The sequence below is a fragment of the Heterodontus francisci genome, chromosome 42 (assembly GCF_036365525.1).
Source record: "Heterodontus francisci isolate sHetFra1 chromosome 42, sHetFra1.hap1, whole genome shotgun sequence".
NCBI lineage: Eukaryota > Metazoa > Chordata > Chondrichthyes > Heterodontiformes > Heterodontidae > Heterodontus > Heterodontus francisci.
In genome coordinates, this window is record NC_090412.1 from 7,975,604 (window position 1) to 7,997,102 (window position 21,499).

The 21,499-nt window shown below is 43.0% G+C and overlaps 1 protein-coding gene across 3 annotated transcripts in view; it reads left to right on the plus strand.

Moving 5' to 3' along the window:
* The window catches only part of csgalnact2 (chondroitin sulfate N-acetylgalactosaminyltransferase 2), a 58,757-nt gene that overhangs the window by 16,125 nt on the left and 21,133 nt on the right, over positions 1-21,499 (plus strand). For all 3 annotated transcript variants that reach the window (XM_068020478.1, XM_068020480.1, XM_068020479.1), the window contains exons 2-3: positions 3,658-3,763; positions 14,341-15,834. In XM_068020478.1, coding sequence (XP_067876579.1) covers positions 15,162-15,834 — 673 coding nt within the window. In that variant the 5' untranslated portion in view covers positions 3,658-3,763; positions 14,341-15,161. The remainder of the gene's footprint in view (positions 1-3,657; positions 3,764-14,340; positions 15,835-21,499) is intronic.

The following is a 21,499-nucleotide window of genomic DNA, read 5'->3' on the forward strand; positions in this document are numbered from 1 at the left end:
ATGAACTGGAAGGAAAGTGTAATGTGCCAACGGTGGTTTCAGCAGTGGTGGACATCTTTTTGCAGGAGCAGAGCCGGCACATCTGGTCAGTGGCCGGAACTCTGAATTGGTTTGGGAGTCAGACCACGGCTGGAGATGGATCTTGGGCCATTCAGAGCTCTAGTGTTTGCAAAGTTTCGTCTTCCACTTGGGCAGCAGCCCCCAGTAGAATGAATGTGTGAAGTTGTTGTCTATCTGGAACACTAAACCAGGCAAGAATGTGTTCATTCATCACCCTGGCACTGTGTGGCTCAGAAACTTTGGCCAGTTCTGTTGCCAGCATTCAACGTCTAGACAAGAAGTTCAGTGTACCGAAAAGGAGGGAAAGAGGATATTTTGCTAATCCCAGTTCCTCAGAGGCTTGTGCTTTTTAAAAAATCTCTGCGGTTCAGGTGAACATTAAAGATCCCACGTGCTGTTCAAAGAAGTGTGGAAGAGTTCTCCTACTCTTCTGGTAAATTCTGTCTTCGACCAACACAACAAAAGTAGATTATCTGATTGCTTATCTCCAAGCTATTTTTGGAGTCTTGCTATGCATAAAATGCCTGTCACCTTCCTGTTAAGTTGCTCCTTAAAGCCTATCTTTTTGACCAAGCTTTCAGTTGTCTGTCCTAATCTCTCCTTGTGTGGCTTGGTGGCGAACTTTGTCTGATAACTGTGAAGTGCCTTAGAATAATTTACCACATTAAAGGTGCTATATAAATGCAAGTTGTTGTTGGTGTATGTTTCTCAGCACAACAGTCACTGCACTTGAAAGTAATTATTTGTATTTGAGAGGTCTCTGAGATATGAGAAGGACCCATATAAATGCACTTTGTTTTCCAAGCTATTTCTTTGATTTTGTTTTGATACTTGGCTCAGCCTGGAGTATATATGGGCTGGAATGGAGAGCAGGCTTCAAGGTGGTAGAACTCTCCTTAAAAGTCCTGTGCTTGATGCTAGTGTTTGCCAATGGCTCTTTCTCCTTTTTGGGATTAACTTCAAATTGCCAGGGCTCAATTCGGAATTGAGGTCTGAGGAAGTGATGGCTTGAGCATATTGTTATGACTGAGGTGGGAGGGGTGCACTGTTAATTCAATCCCACTTCTCCACAGGTCACAGCATATCAATAAATGTTCCCACCTACTAAAAAACAGCCAATTAAATACTCTATTTGTCCCCAGAATAAAGTACACCAACCAGGTTTCTTTAATCAACAACAAAATTAACTATTTATTATAAAAACAAGTCTTAACCAATAATGAAGTAAATCTATATACGAAAAGCTCCTTATTTCCCTTGCTCTCATAATACATTCAAAAAATAAAAACAGTTAACTGGGGAAAAAAGGGGTTTTGGTTTACAGCTGTTCCATAGGAATAAAAGGAATAATAAAGTAACTTAGTATGTCACATTCTGGTAGGAAGTTCTTTGGTTTGGTGAGGTGTCCCGAAGTCGACGAGTTGAATGCCACTTGAAGTCTTTCCAGGCGAGATTGATGAACAGTTTGTGATGGGTAGGTGTTCAAGGCAATCCAACTGCAGCAAGCTTCACATAGTTCTTCCATCAGGTGTGCAGTAACAGGACTACTTAGGTTTTATAGCAACAGTATAGCAGTAGAAGATTTCTTCAGATTTCAGGATTTCTTAAAATGCAGGAGGCAACAGGAACCACACTTGATGCAAGGATTCTTCAGAGACAGGAAGCAATAGGAATCTGCCACCTTTGAAATACAGGGTTTCTTCTCAAGAGATGCAGGATTCCTTTCCAGAGAGAGGTAACACTTTTTCTGGGACTTCCTCTCTGATATCCAGGCAGGTCAAAACCAAATTTCAAATGCCTGCTCTTTGTCCAACTCACTGTTTTTTTTAAAAGGTCCAAAGTGAAACTGAAACTTCCAGAACTAAGTCACATGCCTAGTCATAAAGTCTCTACTGTCACTCAAAGAGTAGGCAAGTGGTCAAACCCCTGCTAGTTTCCTTGAAATTACCTGCCTTCCTGTTCTTGTGCACAAATTCAGCTTCCTTTCAAAACATTTAAAAGTTTCAGCTATTTGCAGGTGTCTCAATGTCCATTGAAATCCTTTTTCACTCTTTTAAAACACGCAGAATTTTAAGTTTTTGATACAAAACTTGTAACAGTATTGCTGGGACTTCTGTGAGTAGTCTCAAGGGAGTCCAGGGTTATGGCCGGCAGACAGGAAAGTGGAGTTAAAGCCACAATCAGATCAGCCATGATCTTATTGAATGGGGGAAATAGGCTTGAGGGGCAGAATGGCCTACTCGCGCTCCTATTTCTTCTGTTCTTATGATTGAATATCCATGCCCTCAGTAACGTACTGGAGGTGTCAGCCGAGATTATGTGCTCATGTCCTAGACGGGGGAGGGGGGCAGAGGGTAGGACGCTTCAATCCACAACCTTCTAACTCAAAGGTCAGTGCATGAATTTCTACAGGATTATAGCCAGCAGTGTGTTTGCAGATGGGTTCACTCGAGAGATTTCAACTGAAGTGTTCTGTAGTCAAAGAAGATCTTGCCAGGGAACCTCAGCATGATATCGTACACAGGAGTAGTTTATTTCTAAATCGTTTTTACTTCATATTATTTTGGAGCAGGTCTACTTGTGATACAGAGGGGAATTGATGTCACTAATAAATCCAATATGGAATTCAGGAGAAATTTGTTTACCTAGAGTGCTAAGAATGTGGAACTCATTACCACATGGAATAGTTGAGGCGACTAGCATAGATGCATTTAAGGGGAAGCTAGACAAACATGAAGGAGAAAAGAATAGAGGGTTATGTTGAAGAGGTTAAATGAAGAAGGGTGGGAGGAGGCTTGTGTGAAGCATAACCACCGACATGGACCTTTTGATCTTAATACCCTGTTTACCCTGCTGTAAATGCTATTTGATACTATGATGCAACAGAAATATAATGAAACTAATTGCGACATCTATGTATTAAAGGAATTTATCTTCCCTACTCCTCCCTACCTGTGCCTCCTTAAAGCCTACCTCTTTGACAAAGCTTCCAGTCATCTGTCGTAATACCTCCTTATGTGCCTCGGTGCTAGATTTTGTTTGTTAATACTCCTGTAAAGCACTTTGAAACATTTTGTTATGTTAAAGGCGCTATAAAAATGTAAGTTATTGTTGTTGGTCCCCTGCTGCCTACTTCAGCTACTACGTGTGGAACTGTGTTGTGCAGGGCATTGGGTAGCAAACAGCTTGCAAAGACAAAGATCAAACATTTTTTTCCCCTCTTGCTAAGAGGACTGGGATAATTCAACAAGCAATTGAAAAAAAAAAACTGGAGGGATTTGGGGCCCTGAGATAAGAGGAATATCAGGTTCTCTTAAGCCAACTTTTCTGTTTTGTCAGGAGTCAGGTTGCCAAGAAAGCATTCATCCTTGTTTCCTTCTACGCCCCTCTGCCAAACTCCCCCCCTTGCCCCACAAAAAAAGCTCCACGGTTTTACAGGCATTATAGCAGGTTCCACCCCAGGACAGAATTTACAGCGAGTAAAGCAGTGATGGTCTGTGCTGCAGTGGGTTAGGGTAATGACAAACACATGGGCTGCTTCGCTTTGAACAAGATGTTTGTAGTTGCACTGATGTGGCTTGTTTTCTTCTCTTCCAGACGGCTTTATGCGACTGTACAAGTTTGGAGAGCAATGGGACTGCTCTGAGAGAGCCGTCGCTCACTGAAGCAGAATGAAAGCATGTGAATAGACACAACAGTTTGGGTAAGCTTCTTGTTTAAAGTTTTTAAAAGTAAAACTGGGAAGGCTACATCTGTGTTGTCCAAAACGATGAGAGCGTGCCTTTTTTAACATAAATTACTGTTAACCTCAGATTTACAATTACAGCATTGTTTCTTGTCGGCTTAATTATGACCTCCGGGCAGGGTTGTGGAAAGGTGGAAGCCAGATGTAAAGATTATAAGAATGAGGCACTTGAAAGGATGTGAGGGCTGAAAAAATGGAATGATTATCTTTGGAGAGTCACATATGCTCTGCACACTACATCCTAGTTGTTCACTGCTACTGAATTGTTCAGTGTTAACAAAAGCTTTGTACTCAAATTTCAGGCAGTTAAGTCTTAGAGTCAACCTAAAAATAAAATTTTTCATATTCGGATATATCCATAATTGTCATCTTTTTTGCAAGAATACAAACAGTACTTGTCAATACCATCCAAAGGTACATTGTTTCAAAAGATGTATGTGCGTGTGGTGCCTGCACGCAAATGGGACATGAGCCAGTTTTCTGCTCTTGTGTAAAATTCTACATTCATGGGTTACCCTTTGCAAATTATGTTGTGCCTCATGAGTGTGACGCTTGCAAGTGCTACAGAACCAGATTTGTCGCGTGCCTTGTGCTATTCCTTGTGGAATCATGGAGAGGCTCTTAACTTGGGGGATGATGGTGGCTGGAGGGAATTCACAATTATGGCTTCTTCAAAGTCTTGCCTGCCCCACTCAGGAAATATAAATAACCTAAGAGGCCATGACAGTGAAAATCGTACACAATATATTGAAGGGGATGGACTCACTCGTGCGAGCCAACCCATGAAATAAATGCTACACCAATATTAAGGGTTTTAGGGTCTGAAGTTCTGTTAATGGATGATAAATACCAAGGTAATAGGGTGTTGGGTGTTAATTAGTTAATTATATTCAAATGTGTATATATAAAGAAGAGCCAGCCAGCGCTGGCTGAGTGGTGTTAGGAATGGAGAAGTAAGCTCTATGGCAAGCAATAAACAGTCTCTACCTAAACTTTCTGGCCTCAATGTCTTCTTCACAAACAGGCTTGTAAATTCTATAACAAAGGGTAGTCTCGAGCATTAATCTTTTTGTTTTAGTGTCTAATTAAATATCATATTCCATTAACTGACCTCTTTACGACATTGCCAAAACCGCAACTTTAGTCTGCAAATTTTTCATTCGTTTATAACCTGATGTAAGAGGCTCAGTCTCATTGCTGCATGTCTGTTAATGAGAGTAGGCGGGATAGTGATGGCTGGGTAGTTTAGATGGTGGCTGCGTTGAGTTTATGTTTTGATTTCAGGCCATTTTCATCTCTCTGCTGAGGTGTCGACTCCGCAATCCCTCTTTCCTATTGCTTGTGTTAAGTTCCATCCATTTGGTATTTTTTGAATGCTTCAAGCAGATTCACTGTGAGTTGGGTGTCAGTTTAGCCTCTGAATTAACGACCTTTAAGCGTGATCAAGTTACACTGTATAACTTTCATCCCCAAAACTGTCTCAGATCTTTGCGTTCCCCCATTTTAATCACTGCATGATAGACAGCCATGTCTACAGCTGCCAAGGTCCTAAGCTCTGGAATTCTCTTCCTAAACCTCTCCGCCTCTCTACCTCTCTCTCCGTCTTTAAGACCTTCCTTCAAACCTATATCTTTGACCAAGCTTTTTGTCACATGTCCTATTATATATATACCTCGATGTCCAATTTTGCTTGAAACGTGTTGGGACCTTTTACTATGTTAAAGGTGCTGTCTAAATGAAAGTTCTTATGTTGAGTTTGTGGCTTTCAGTCTGATGGAGCACAAAGAACTTCAATTCCAATTTAAGATTGTAATTACTTGGACTGTACCCAAAGGAAACATCTGTCAGCTACCAAACAATTTGCTTGTTTTTTAATTAAAAAAAAAAAAAAATCCTCAACTGCATTTTACAGGCTATCTGGCTTTATTAAATTTCCCCACCTCTCAATTTATGTAATTAGTTACTGTATTCTCAATTTTTAGTTCTAAAAAGATGGCCTTATTTTTAAAAATGTGGTGTGGACTTCTTTCTACTGAACACATGGATGCTAACTTACAACCACAGAAACTTATAACACAGAAAGTCTTTCGAGCAATGCAAGACTAATCCCACGACCCTGCTCTTCTCATAGCCCTGTATCTTCTACTGCTTCAAATATCTCGCTACTCTTATCTTAAATGTGCTTGTAATGGTGAAGGGATTAATCGATCTAGTCTGCAGACCTATAGGGTACCGGATCTCAGCAACTGCTAAGACCTGGCACTAAACTGTTATTAGTCTTTTGATATGAGCTGTGCTCTGGGCACAGATGTTCTGTATTTCAGTTTGCTGTCATTTTTATTGTGACCATTTTGCAAGCAGGCAAACATAATTCAGTAAGAACTTTAAAGGAAAATTAAGTAATTGAGTCATCTATCTGACATAATGAAACCACGACCAGGAGCTTCTTTGAGATTAGAGTTTGTCTGATGGCGAAGGAGCTGAGGTTTTAGTTTAGTTTAGTTTAGAGATACAGCACTGAAACAAGCCCTTCGGCCCACCGAGTCTGTGCCGACCATCAACCACCCATTTATACTAATCCTACATTCCTACCACATCCCCACCTGTCCCTATATTTCCTTACCACCTACCTACACTAGGGGCAATTGCTAATGGCCAATTAACCTATCAACCTGCAAGTCTTTGGCATGTGGGAGGAAACCGGAGCACCCGGAGGAAACCCACGCAAACACAGGGAGAACTTGCAAACTCCACACAGGCAGTACCCAGAATTGAACCCGGGTCACTCGAGCTGTGAGGCTGTGGTGCTAACCACTGCGCCGCCCATTCTTGAATTCTTCAACAGTGTTACAAAGTATTTCTTGTAAAACAATCCCAATTTAAAAAAATAGTTTCGAAGCAATGGTGCATTGTGCTCTATGCTTTTCATATACCTCAATGTTAAGCCCACAACAGTGCCTTTCAAGTATTTCTGGGTGGGGACATTCCCTGCAAGTATTGGTAGAATCCCAAAGGATTCCCCCCACCCCTTGCTAATACTAACACGCTGTCTGAGACCCTCTGCAAATATTGATATAGGCCCTGCAGCCCTATCCCAATGTCTGTAAGATGGTGCGTGCTATCTGGAAGAAGGTGGTGCCATCGTTACAAAAATGACTTTTGACTTCAGAATCCCAAAGGAACCCTATCAGAGTCTCTCCTCTCCCTGCCCCTCCACCATCGGTTTGGAGGTTCCAGTTTCCTAATTCACAGAGCATTATTGTTTTTAACCTTTTCTGGGGAGAAATGCCATTTGATTTTAGTGACTTTCTGTTTTACAACCAAAGATTAAATCAAAATATGCATCACATTCAAGTAGTAAGTAGTTCTCAAGATAGAAAATGTTAATGAATTATTACAAATTTAAGATCACGTCTTTCTAAAGTTTCTCATCTTTTTGGACACTTTTGTTTTAGGTCCTTGTCAAAGGGGCAAACTGTTCCTAAGTCTTTATCTGTTTAAAAATGCTTGTAAGGAAAATTTTTCAGGGCTATAGGGCAAGGGAAAATGAATGGAACTAATTGGATAGCTTTTCCTAGGAGCCAGCACAGGCATGTAAGGCCAAATGGCCGCCTCCTATGCTGTATCCTTCTATGAAAAGCCATCTCACTGATTTGGGCTGCTCCTGAAATTAACACTTAATATTTGGGAGAAGCTTTGGGTAGAAGGAGTTTGTGAGGGGCAGGTGAGCTTGGAGAGAGAATATAGACAACCATATTCAGGTCCCACTCGCACCATTTCTATATATTTTTGCATCTCTTTCCCCCAAAAAGGCTGTCTTATGTTGGCTCCATTTTAATTCAGATTCCAAGAAACAAAACACTTGAGTCAGTGAATCTACTGTTGGTGAAAGAGAGCCAGGTTTAGTTGTATAAATGCTGGGAGCTGGCTTCCAAACGCTGGTCTCCCAAGATCAAACAGCAGTGTAAAATTGGCTGTGGAACTCATTGCAAATTTTAAATGGTAACACAGCATTTCTTCTATGAGCAGCTTATTCAATGCTGATTGACACATCTCCGCAAAGAGACATGGAAGTGGTTCCTGCTGCAGGCCTTGGGGGGGGAAAAAATCTAAATTTCCATTGTTCTTTAAGTTAACTGTTGGACTCCTCCTTTGCAGCCGTGTTTATTTCTGTGCTTCAGCTCTGGGTGCTTGGGGTGACCGCAGTACATTGAGGACCAGTCTAGGTCCACTGGGCACCATTGTGTACTGCAAACATCAAAGGTACAGGTCTGGCCCCGCGCCCTTGTCTCACTGCTGCTGGTAGCCATATCTTTTTTTTTTAATTCCATAAGAATGTGGGAAGTGTGTTTGAGTCACAGTCTGAACTTTGATAGTTGCAGTCTGGGTTCTGCCAGAGAACCCATCTGGGCTGCAAAAACCTGCCAGACCCCGAGAAAGGAAATTAATGAAAACAAAAGTATAATACTTTGGATGTTGGAAGTCTCAAATAAAAACAGAAAATGCTGTAAAACCCTCAACAGGTCAGGCAGCATCTGTGTGGAGAGAAACAGAGTTAATGCTTCAAGATGATGACCTTTCATTAGGATTGAAAGATGTTAGGCATTTAACAGTTTTTAAGCAAGTACAGAAACGGGCGAAAGATGGGCTGGGGAGGGAAAGAACAAAGGGGAAGGTCAGTGATGGGGTGGAAGACAGGAGTGATTAAATGACAGAAGGGATGATGGTGCAAGGCAAAAGCGAGATGGTAATGGGACAAACAAAGAAGCAAAAGATGGATCCAGTAGAAGGAGAGGGAAGCTTTCAAAATTTAGCAAAGTGTAGGGTCCCATGGTTGGGGAATGTGGCGGGGAAAAGTGAGTAGATTCCATGGGTGCCTTGTCCGATAGGGGATTCCTGCCCCAGCACTGGCCCACGCCACCTTCACTTCCAGTACCACTGTTGTAGTCATCCTCCATTATCAGCATATGCTATCTAGGAGAAAATGGGAATGGTGATTAAGGGAAAATAATTGGTTAGCAATTAAAATATTTGGGTATTTGTTAATGCTGTTAAGACAGTTGATGTGCTGGAATTTCGTGCTTTATATAACCGTAATGCAACTTTGTTAAATCTTGTTCTGTTCCTGTTCTTTCCCTCCTTTTGAGGGAAGGTTTGGTAATGGGGCCACCATCAGTGCTGTACCTAAGCTGGTTGCTGAGTAATATGAGGTAGAAAGACTTGTATTTTTATAGCGCCTTTTGCTAATATAGCCAAAGAAGTATTTTTGAAGTGCAGCCACTCTAGTAAGGCAGAAAATGCAGAAGCCAAATATCCACATAGCAAGGTCCCACAAACAACAATGAGATAATGATCAGATAATCTGTTTTTAGAGATGTTGTTTGAGGGATGAATACCCGCCAGGACTCTGGGGAGAGTTGTCCTGTTCTGTTCTTCGAATTGTGTCATGGGTTCTTTTACGTCCACCTGAGAGAGCGGATGGGGACTCGGTCTCATGTCTCATCTGAAAGATAGCACCTCCAACAGTGCAGCACTCCTTCAGTGCTGGACTGGAGTGTCAGCTTCAATCTTGTGCTCGACTACTCTGGAGTGGGACTTAAACCAACAACCTTCTGACTCGGAGGCTAGAGTACTACCAACTCAGCCATGGCTGATCCCTATGGATGGTATCCCTCGGTATCTCTTTCTTTTTTCCATTCAGAGAAGCCACTTGCCTCAGTTTCATGCCATCCCGAACATGTTTCATGGTCAAGATGAGGATCTGATCATTCATTTGCTTCATGTTAAATCAAAATAGAAAATAGAACATCGGGTCCATCAGGATCGGTAAAAAGATAAGTCAGATTAAGATTTCATGTCTTCTGGAAATAAACTGTAAGATCAGCATTGTTTAATTTATCTTTCAGGTTTCCAGCATTTTCTTTTGTTCTTATTTACTTAGTTTCTTTATCCAAGCATCCAGCAGATAATTCTCATTGTTTGCTCCTGCAATTTCTAATTAGCAAATATAGTATAATTATTTTTTGAAAATTTATTAGTAACTGCTTTATGTTGCTTGCATATGAAATATGATGAGTTCCAGGTTTCCTAATTAAAACTCCCTGAAGCAGGTTTACCTCCCCCTTCCCTGCAGGAGACCGTCTGAAAGAGAAATGACAGTCATTATGCAACGTGGCGTTTTTCAGAGTTGCTTTAAGTGAGCAAGATCAGCAAACCAACATGGTTCTATGCACTGTGCACCCTCTGTAGTCCTCCTATTCTTCCCTCTTGTGCATCCCCAATTTAATTGCTGCACCATTGACAGTCATGTCTTCAGCTATCTAGGCTCTAAGCTCTGGAATTCCCTCCCTAAACCTGTCCAGCTCTCTTTCCTCCTTTTTAAGACACACTTTAAAACCTACCTTTTTGACCAAGTTCCTGGGAATTTGATATAGTATGATCTAAAAGTTCTATTTTACCTACAGTTATCAATTCACGACTGGTAGCAGTTGACTCTTGTTGATTAGCTCTCGTACCCTATTTCAGTCCTTACCTTGAGAATGTATGTGCAAATCTCCAGAAACCACGAAGCTTGAGCGAGGAGATTTTTTTGTATTGGTGACGTCTGGTCTTAAAACGAATTCCTGGAAGTGAAAGAACAGGTATCTAATCAACTTTGTTACCCATTTTGAATATATTTAAAAAAAAAATCTGTAGCGAAGCAACACCTTAATTTTTGGTTTTATTCATTCACGGGATGCGGCCGTCGCTGGCAATGCCAGCACTTATTGCTCATCCCTAATTTTCCTGAAGGAGGTGGTAGTGAGGCGCCTTCTTGAACTGCTGCAGCTCGTGTAGCGAAGCTATTCCAACAGTGCTGTTGTGTAGGGAGTTTCAGGAATACTGGAATCCAGGAATTCTGGTTCCAGACCCAGTGACAGTAAAGGAGTGGCTGATATATCTTCAAGTCAGGATGGTATGTGACTTGAAGGGGAACTTGGAGGTGGTGGTGTTTCCAAGTGCCTGCTGCCTTTGTTCTTTTTCTTTTTGGTTTTGTGGGATATGGACATCGCTGGCAAGGCCAGCATTTGTTACCATCCCTAATTGCCCTTGAGACAACAAATGCTGGCATTGCCACATTCCGTGATCTGAATAAAAAAACAAGTAGAGGTCATGGGTTTGGGAGGAGCTGTCAAAGAAGCCTTGGCGAGTTTCTGCAGTGCATCTTGTGAGTGACGCCATTCAGATCTGCTAGTGTGCAAAAACAGAGAAGTGCATCAGTTAACGTAAAATCAAAAATATCAAGGGAAAGGAAATATCAAGGGGGAAAAAAAACATCTGACGTTGAGTTTAGGCCATACTTGGCGTTTGTATGCAGCTTTGGGCACCCTGTCACAGGAAGGATGTTAGAGCCACGAAGTGTACGATAATGATTCATTAGCATAGTATGAGGAATGTTAGATTGTAGTGTTAAAGAAAAGTTTGAAAAATTGTGGCTTTTTTCACTGGAATAACAGATTATGGGAGCTCTAATAGAGGTTTACAAAATCATAAAGGACTTTTGAGAAGATTAAAGATTACGAGCATTTTGAAAGTTTTTTTTTATTCATTCATGGGATGTGAATGCTGCTGCCCATCCCTAGTTGCCCTTGAGAGGTGGGGGTGAGCCACCTTCTTGAACCGCTGCTGTCCTTGTGGTGTAGGAACACCCACAGTGCTGTTAGGGAGGGATTTCCAGGATTTTGACCCAGTGACGGCGAAGGAATAGCGATATAGTTCCAAGTTAGGATGGTATGTGACTTGGAGGGCAACTTGCGTGTGTTTCCATTTGTTGGTTGGTAAACAAGGGGCACTAACTCAGAAGTATCACAAGAAGATTCGAACTTGAAATGCTTTACTGCAAGTGGCTATTGAGGCAAGAGCCATAACATCCCTTAAAAATGAACCAGGTGAGTATTTGAAAGTGATGAATGCAAAAGGATACGGGGATGGGAGTGGAGTCAGTCATTCCAGTTGCAAACCTCACCATGGCACAGACACAATGGGCTAAATGATCACCATCTGGAATGTAATTTCTGTGCTTCCCTTATCAACAGCAATTGATTAATTTCCAGATGTGCATATTTACAGCAGTTGACCTTGTGGCCTTAAAGGGACAGGCCGTGTCACAATGCTGTGACGCAACAGTAGAATAGTAAATTGGCATCGCATTCCTGTCCTTCATAAATCCCCTGACCTACTGTGACTGATGCCATTGCAGATCGGCCATTGTGGGTGCAAAAAACGGAGAAAGTAACTTGTCCTAATTCTAGAACATTGGGAGGAAGTGAAACAAAAAGTCAAGTTCTTGTCAGTGAATTAAAATAAACAGAATTGTCTTATTAATTCCCTGAAACTCCTGTAGGGCATGAACTTCCCCTTTTAATGATGAGCAGCAGAATGCCTGTTTTCTCCATAATTAACTGCCTGTTAACAAAATTGGGCCATACTTGTTTTAAAAGTAATATCTGTGAATTATGTTTTTATTGCATGCCACTATTAGCCAGTGATGAGTCTGTTTTTAGATTGGAACATCTTTTGGTAGTTCTGTAGTTTTCAAAGTTATTCACAAAGTAATTCTTTTGTCTTTCTACAACTTTATCTCCCCCTTTATTCAAGCACGAGGAGGAGCTGCGATGCCAATTTTAATACTTGACGCTGCTTTCCCTTACCGTCAATTAGTGTTCCCTGACATTACGAACAAACATATTTGAACATGTCGGGTGGATAGAGTGAAACTGTTTTCTCTGGTGGTGGTGTCCAGAACCTTAAAATTCTTCAGACAAAGGGTAGTAGAAATCTTGAAATCTCTCCCCCTAAAAGCTGTTGAGGCTGGGGTCCATTGAACATTTCAAAACAGTTGTTTTTTGTTAGGTAAAGGTTACAGAACCAAGGTGGCTAAATTGAGTTGAGATACAGATCAGCCATGATCTAATTGAATGGTGGAACAGGCTCGAGGGGCTGAATGGCCTTCTCCTATTCCAGTGTGCCTGTCATACAGTTGCTCCCATTTATAGAAACGTGAAATTGCTTTAACTCCAGTACATTGGAAAATTCATTCATCACTGGGAATTTATAACATCCCCGAGAGAAAAAGGTGATTGGAAGTTTGTAGGCAGAAATGCAGCACATTGGCACACGACTAGAATCACCAAAAACTCTGATCAAGACTGCATGGTCGGAGTCTGTAGCCTGCGATTTCCTGGCCAGCTGCAACTTCCTGGTGTCCATGGGACCATTGTGGGAAGCCAGGGATGCTCACCCCTGGAATCCGAGGTGACGCTGTCCAGGACACATTGCTTGGGCAGGTTCTCAGGTGTTTATAGATTGGGAATATCTGAGGTCAGGAGCAGGTTTCTTGTTCAGTTTCCTTAACACAAGCTGAAAAGAAGCAGGAAAAATAACACATGCCTCACGAAATATAAATTGTGCAAATTGGAAAAGATTTACTTTTTTTTCTTTTAAATAGAATGAAGTTAAAAGCAATTACTCATTCTGAGAGAATCCTTGCTGTTTTAGTTTGACATCCAAACTCTTTTGTCCTACATTCTGAAACTGGAGTTCATGAGGGGTCCTGCAGAATCGGCGAGTTCATTAGATTTTTGACCTTGTAGGATTGCCCATAATGTATGTCGTACACCACAAGCGAATTGAGAGTTCAGTATTTCATAATGTTTCCGTATGTTGTTGATTTAATAGCACATTATTTCTGTTAATATATATTAATAAAACTAATCTACTGCAATGATAGTTCTAGTTTCCTCTGGGTAACTGCCAGTGTCTTTCAGATATTGGAGTAAGGATTCCCCAGTTGATATTTTCATCCTTATGTTCAAATCTCTCCATGCCTCGCCCCTCCCGATCTCTGTAAGCTCCTACAACTCTATGAGATCTCTGCGCTCCTCCAATTCTGATCTCTCGTGCATTCCCGATTTCCATTGCTCCACCATTGGTGGCTGTGCCTGTAGCTGCCTAGATCCTAAGCTGTGGCATTCCCTCCATAAACCCCTCTGCCTCTTTTTCCTGCTGTACCACCTTAGAACCTACCTCTTTAACCAAGATTTTGGTCACCCGTCCTAACATCTTTTTAAGTGAGACAAGAACACAAGAAATTGGAGCAGGAGTAGATCATATAGCCCATCAAGCCTGCTCCGCCATTCAATACAATCATAGCGGATCTTGGGTTTCAACTCCGTTACATGCCCTACATTGTTGGACAATGCTCCTGTGAAGTGTCTTGGGGTGTTTTACTATGTTAAACATGTTACATAAATGAAAGTTGTTGTTCAGACCTTTCCCCACATAGAAGAGTTTGAAAACTACTATCTCGTGTGATGTTTGTTACACTGGAGTCCTAACTCTCCATCATTTTGCATATAAAGCTGTCCTTTAGCTAAGTCTTGCTGGATTAGCAAAATGGGTTTTAAATTGCATGGTCCCTTCAGGTGCATCACAAGTTTTTTTTTCTGATTTATTCATGTTTTAACCTGATATTTTTCTCTTTCTATCCTTTTCAGGAGGCAAGCTCCCGTGTCCTTTCCTGTGACTGATCAATTCATGTCCAGCCAGCAGTTAAGTCTGTGGAGATGGCCAGCACCATGCTGATGTGATACTATAAATAGTTGCCAGAGAAACCAAGGCGGTTTGATGAATGCTGAAACAAAGTGTTTGGACACAATGGCTTCTCCGGAACTGAACCTAATTTAAATACTTTCACTGCAGTAGAAAGCTCTGGGCTGCTCTGACCTATATAATTATCCGTGTTAAACAGCTCAGTGGCCTGTTGTTGATCAACAGCTACCCTTTGAGGTTCGTCCTGCCTGTATAAACCTTAATGGATACCCAGGTGTGCTGGAAATTGCTGCCTTTAGCTCTGAGTTAATAGGATACAGGTTAACACCAATAAACCAGAGCTCGCGCCACTCCATGGAAATCTTGTTGCTTCTAAAAGGGGCCTCACCTGGAATGGACTGGAGTTCTACTGCTGGGCAGAGATAAAACGAAACCAGGGGCTGTTGTAATAAGCTTGTCCGTGCTGCAGCACTTCAGAATCGTCTGAAATCCAACCGACTCAAAGTTCCTTTTCGTCTTAGTGGCCCAACTAGCCAGGACGAGCCAAGTTCTCCGCTGGCCTCTTTTTTTTTCCCAAGTTTATTTCATTTTGCCAACTTGGAGAAAACTGCAAGACTGTTAATCAAACTGGATACCTCCATGGAGAACCTGACATTCTGTGGCTTTAACCCATGGCTGTCCTGAAGTTGGCTATACTCGAGCAAGCTTTATATCAATGAGGTGACGAGTTCTTCCAGTGAGAGAGCGTGCAGTTATCCTCGTGGTGATGCCTCGCCGAGGCCTAGTAATGCAGGCTTGGACACGGCGTCTACTTCTAGGCCTCGCTCTGTTTTTCTGTCTCATCTCCTTATTGTACTTGCTAGAATGCACCCCCCGGCCAGATAATGACCCCCTCCTTCTTGGTATTCCAGGAAAGCCTTATGGCAAAGAATACTATCAGGCCCTCCTGCAGGAACAGGAGGAGCACTACCTGACTCGCGCTGCAAGTCTCAAGCGGCAGATCACTCAGCTGAAGCAGGAACTTCAGGAAATGAGTGAGAAACTGAAATCTGTGCAGGAAAAGAAGGGGCCAGCTCTAACTGGCGGAGGAGCCCAGAACAGCAAGGAGAATTTTCCCAATGATCTGCTGGAATTCTTGCACTCACAGATCGATAAGGCTGAGGTTAGCATGGGTGTCAGAATACCCAGCGAGTATGCAGTGGTGCCTTTCGAAAGCTTCACTCTGACTAAAGTGTACCAGCTGGAGACGGGCCTGACCCGACATCCTGAAGAGAAAGCGGTGAGGAAGGATCGAAGGGATGACTTTGCTGAAGCCATTGAGGCTGGCTTAGAGGTATTGAATAACCCGGAGGAGGAGGAGGATAATGATGATGATGATGATGAAGATGATGATGACCGACTGCAGAAACACAGCTACAGTGAGAATGACTTTGTAGAAGGTGCAGTACCATATGGTATATTTAACAGTGTGATGGGTCCATAGTATTGGAGTTGTGCGTTACAAAAAAAGATTTGCATTTATTTATTTCACAATCTCAGGATCTCCAAAAGCCCTGGAGAATAGCCAATGTTGTTCCTTTGTTTAAGAAGGGTGGTAAAGATAATCCAGGAAATTATAGGCCGGTGAGCCTTACGTCAGTGGTAGGGAAACTATTAGAGAGGATTCTTTGGGACAGGATTTACTCCCATTTGGAAACAAACAAACTGATTAGCGAGAGACAGCATGGTTTTGTGAAGGGGAGGTCGTGTCTTACTAATTTGATTGAGTTTTTTGAGGAAGTGACGAAGATGATTGATGAGGGAAGGGCGGTGGATGTTGTCTATATGGACTTTAGTAAAGCCTTTGACAAGGTCCCGCATGGCAGACTGGTGCAAAAGGTGAAGTCACACGGGATCAGAGATGAGCTGGCAAGATGGATACAGAACTGGCTCAGTCACAGAAGACAGAGGGTAACAGTGGATGGGTGTTTTTCTGAATGGACGGATGTGACTAGTGGTGTTCCGCAGGGATCAGTGCTGGGACCTTTGCTGTTTGTAGTATATATAAATGATTTGGAGGAAAATGTAGCTGGTCTGATTAGTAAGTTTCCGGATGACACAAAGGTTGGTGGAGTTGCAGATAATGATGAGGATTGTCAGAGGATACAGCAGGATATAGATCGTTGGAGACTTGGGCGGAGAAATGGTAGATGGAGTTTAATCCGGACAAATATGAGGTAATGTATTTTGGAAGGTCTAATGTAGGTGGGAGGTATACAGTAAATGGCAGAACCCTTAGGAGTATTGACAGGCAAAGAGATCTGGGCGTACAGGTCCACAGGTCACTGAAAGTGGCAACGCAGGTGGATAAGGTAGTCAAGAAGGCATATGGCATGCTTGCCTTCATCGGTCTGGGCATAGAGTATAAAAATTGGCAAGTCATGTTGCAGCTGTACAGAACCTTAGTTAGGCCACACTTAGAATATTGCGTGCAATTCTGGTCACCACACTACCAGAAGGACGTGGAGGCTTTGGAGAGGGTACAGAGGAGGTTTACCAGGATGTTGCCTGGTCTGGAGGGCATTAGCTATGAGGAGAGGTTGGAAAAACTCGGATTGTTTTCACTGGAACGACGGAGGTGGAGGGGCGACATGATAGAGGTTTACAAAGTTATGAGCGGCATGGACAGAGTGGATAGTCAGAAGCTTTTTCCCAGGGTGGAAGAGTCAGTTACTAGAGGACATAGGTTTAAGGTGCGAGGGGCAAAGTTTAGAGGGGATGTGCGAGGCAAGTTTTTTTACACAGAGGGTGGTGAGTGCCTGGAACTTGCTGCCAGGGGAGGTGGTGGAAGCAGATAAGATAGCGATGTTCAAGAGACATCTTAACAAATATATGAATAGGAAGGGAATAGAGGGATATGGGCCCCGGAAGTGCAGAAGGTGTTAGTTTAGGCGGGCATCAAGATCGGCGCTGGCTTGGAGGGCCGAATGGCCTGTTCCTGTGCTGTACTGTTCTTTGTTCTTTATACAGCCAATGAAATACTTTTGTAGTGTAGTCACTGTTTTAGGAAATGCACAGCCAATTTTCACACAGAAAGCTCATTGATTGAGGGATAAATATTGGCCAACTCCCTGTTCCTCTGAATAAAGCCATGGGATCTTTTACATCCACCTGTGAGGGTAGACAGGACTTTGGTTTATCATCTCATCCGAAAGCCTGCAACTCCCAACCGTGCAGCATTCCCTCAGTACTGCCCTGGAGAGTCGGCCTAGATTTTTGTGCTCGAGTCTCTGGACTGGGACTTCAACTCTCAACCTTCTGTGCACGTATAGTTACAGAGTTGTGCAATCTTATTGGGGCATGTTCTAACGAACAGTGTTGCAAGGCTGCAGCTACTTGCAGTTAATACAAGCATGCAACTGCATAATGTATTGTCTTTTAATAGAGTTGTTGCCCTTATAGAACTAGACTGGTGTTTCAGTGCAGTACTGAGAGAGTATTTTATTGTCAGAGGCACAGTCCTTTTAGATGTTTCAATCAAAGTCTCTCACATCTGATGGTTAAGATCAATGTTAAGGAATGCATGGTACTAATCAAAAAAGAACAGGGTGTTCTCTGTTTGGCCAAACACTCCTGGCAACACCCTCACAAATGGATTAACTAGTTAATCATCATCATTACTGTTTGTGCAATTTTTAGTGTGTAGAAAATACCATGGCTTTACCTTAGAGTCCAACAGTGAAACAGCACACAGTGCTGCACCCATCATTTATTGGGAGTGGCATTTGTCTTTTTTTAATGGTGGATTTGCCAATTAGTGTTGAAACTGGAAACTGGCAGAGCTCCAATTAGTAGATGTGAAAGAAAAAAGTAAGAACTTGCATTTATATAGTGACTTCCATGCCCTCAGGATGTCCCAAAGTACTTCGCAGCAAATGAATTACTTTCTTTGAAGTTTAGTCACTGTTGTAATGTAGGAAATATGGCAGCCAATTTGCTCACAGCAAGCTCCCAAAAGCGATGTGATAATGACCCGGTAACCTGTTTTAGTGGTGTTAGTTGAGGGATAAATATTGGCCAGGACTGCAGAAAACTCCCCTGCTCTTCTTTGAAACAGTGTGCTGAACTTTATGGGCCCCCCTGAGATGAGTTTGGAGGCGGGGGTGGGGTCCGTAAAATTGCAACAAGGGACAGAGGGCCCATCGCTATGTAATTTTGTCAGGGGCAGGATAGGCTGACGACAGTCATCCCACCCAGAGGCTAATTGAGGCCCTTAAGAGGCCTCTTAAGGGCGTTTTCCTGCTGCTGCTGGGATTCATCCCAGTAAAATGAGGTGACCTCCCTGCAGGCCTGGGGTCGGGAGGCCCCTCCTCCGTGGGCAATTTGTGGCCGGGAAAACCTGAACCCCTTCCCCACCCCCCAAACCTGCTGATATGGCCCCAGCGATCTGCCCCACTTACCTTGGATCTGGGCTCCAGGACCTCTTGCAGTACCAGCAGTGGCCACCGCTTCCAGTGGCACTGCTGGCTCTGTGATTAGCCGGCAGCTCTTGGATCTCCCTCTTTTAAAGGGACGGGGATCCCAGCGCCGTGTGGTTAATTAGACCTGCGCCATAGAATCGCTCCGGGGGGATGTGACTGACTGAGGCAGGATTCCCCCTGCCTTTTTGGCCTGGCATCGGGAGCCCCACTGTGGGCACAAAATTCAGCTCACTGTTTGCGTGCATTACCTCGACTGAAGCTGGGTGATCAGTGGCATGAAACAACAATCAGACTATCTCTGTGAAACCTCACTGCTCACTGGTTCTATTAGCTAAAATTTGTTTCTAACTTGATACAAGCTACTTAATGGGTGCCAGTTCATTTGAATGTGCAGTTAAAGGGCCCATTTGCTCAGGCTCAACTTCATTAACATTACATTGTAACTGGAAAAAAAGAACTCATTTCCACGAGCTATTGGAGCTGTTGATTTTATATCTGCTTTTTTATATCCGACAGCAGCCGATAAGACTGGCAGTCAGGATTGTTCTGAGCCTTTCAGCGTCAGCTTGAATTAGTTGATATTACTATTGCCTCTGAGTCAAAAAGATTGTGACTTTGGGCCCCACTCCAGGATTTGACCAAATAATATAGGCTGACAGTATTACAGTGCAGTATTGAAGCAGTGCTGCATTGTCAGAGGTGCTGTCCTTTGGATGAGATGTTAAACTGAGACACCTTCCCCCCATTCCCCCCCCCCCCCATTCCCCCCCCCCCATTCCCCCCTCCTCCACCCTCGTCTGCCAGTTGAGGTAGCCATCGATTTCTTTTCTTAGAGGGTTGTTGGAGCAAGGACTGTTTTGTCACAGGGAATGGTTAAAGCAGAAATGATTGCTTTTATTTTTGAGGGAAAATTGAATAAATAGTTGAAGCAGATGTTTGAAGCCGGGATATGGGGTGAGTTCAGGACATTTGGATTTGGTTTGGATTGTTTCAATAGAGTTGACACAGACACGAAGGGCTGAATGGCCTCTTTATGTGCTGTAAATTTCTGTGGCTCTGTGAAACCTGTCAGGGCACTTTGTAAATAAAAAAAGGATTTCTGTCTTGCTCCTGGTCACCACTCTATTTACATTTTCACTCTATTGAAGGAAAGGAAAGAACTTGCTTTGACATGGCAGCTTCTAGCTTCTCCATTTATTTAAAGCGCATCGCGACCCATGAATTACTTTTTTACGGTGTAGTCTAGATTTGCATTATTATCTTGCATCTTCCAATGCTCTCCTGGCTGGCCTCCCATCTTCAACGCTCAATAAACCTGAACTCATCCAAAACTCTGCTGCCCATATCCTAACTTGGACCAAGTCCTGTTCAGCCATCACTCCTGTGTTCATTAACCTACATAGACTTGGCACTGAATTACTAGTTGTCTTAAGTACAGTGAACTGATTGAAGACAGTAGCTAAAATAGCAGTCAACATCTGCATTCTGGTGAGATTCATTGCATCCTGTCTCATTTTTGGGGCAGTTTGAGCTAATCCATGCTATGTGGTTGAACAAAACAGTTCTTGAAATAGCGTGCTTCATAACTTCCCCAGTAGCTCCATTACTCAAGGCTGTGAGTACTTCAGCTGTGCAGGAGATCCCAGATGGTTTCAGGAGAGGAGGAGAATGGAAAAACTGGAGAGAATATTTGAAAGTGTTTTTTCCAGTGTGTACGCAAATTGCAGGCTCATGACACTGCAGCTGGCACTTTTCCTTTGCCACTGACCCAATGCTGGTCTTTCTGCTTCTTGTCCCTGCTTGGAATCCGTTGCCACAGCCAAGAGGGCCAAGAGCCAGCTCCCAAGCGTCTGCCATTATCATTCTGAAATCAACTGCTATGCCATGCTGGAGGATGACTCTTGCTTACTACATTACAACCATGGCACAATTCAAAAGTAGTTAATTGGTTGTAAAGCACTTTGGGACATCATGAGGTCGTGAAAGGTGCTATAATAATGCAAATGTCATCATGAGGGATCTAGACAGTGTAGAGAGAGAGAAACTATTCCCATTGGCGGAAAGGTGGAGAACCAGAAGTTACGAATTTAAGGCAATTGGCAAAAATAAATAGATGGCGACATGAGGAAAATATTTTTGATGCAGAGTGGTTAGGATCTGGAATGCACTGCATGAGTGTGGTGGAGGTAGATTCAATTAGGGTTTTCAAAAGAGAATTGGATAAGCACTTGAAGAGGAAAAAAATTGCAAGGCTACAGAGAAAGGATGGGGAGTGGGACTCGCTGAGTTGCTGTTGCAGCGAGCTGGCACTGACATGACGGGCCGAGGGGTTTCTTTCTGTGCTGTAATCGTTCCATTATTTTTTTCTTGTTTTCTATCCGTCCCTGTTGGGATATGCCTGGACCTTCACATGTGCCTTTCCCACGGTGACGGGAGCATGTTATATTGATTTGTTCAGCTTTCACCTCCTCACTGACATCATTTAGTCCGCCCTAGGGAACAGTTCTGTGGGCATCACGCCCACAACCCCCCCCCATTCTCCCACAGTGCAGTGTGTCACTGTTCCAAGATACTGCACTGTTAGACTGCTATCCATGACACCCCTCCACCAGCCCCTTTTATCCTGCAGGGAGTTATATATTAA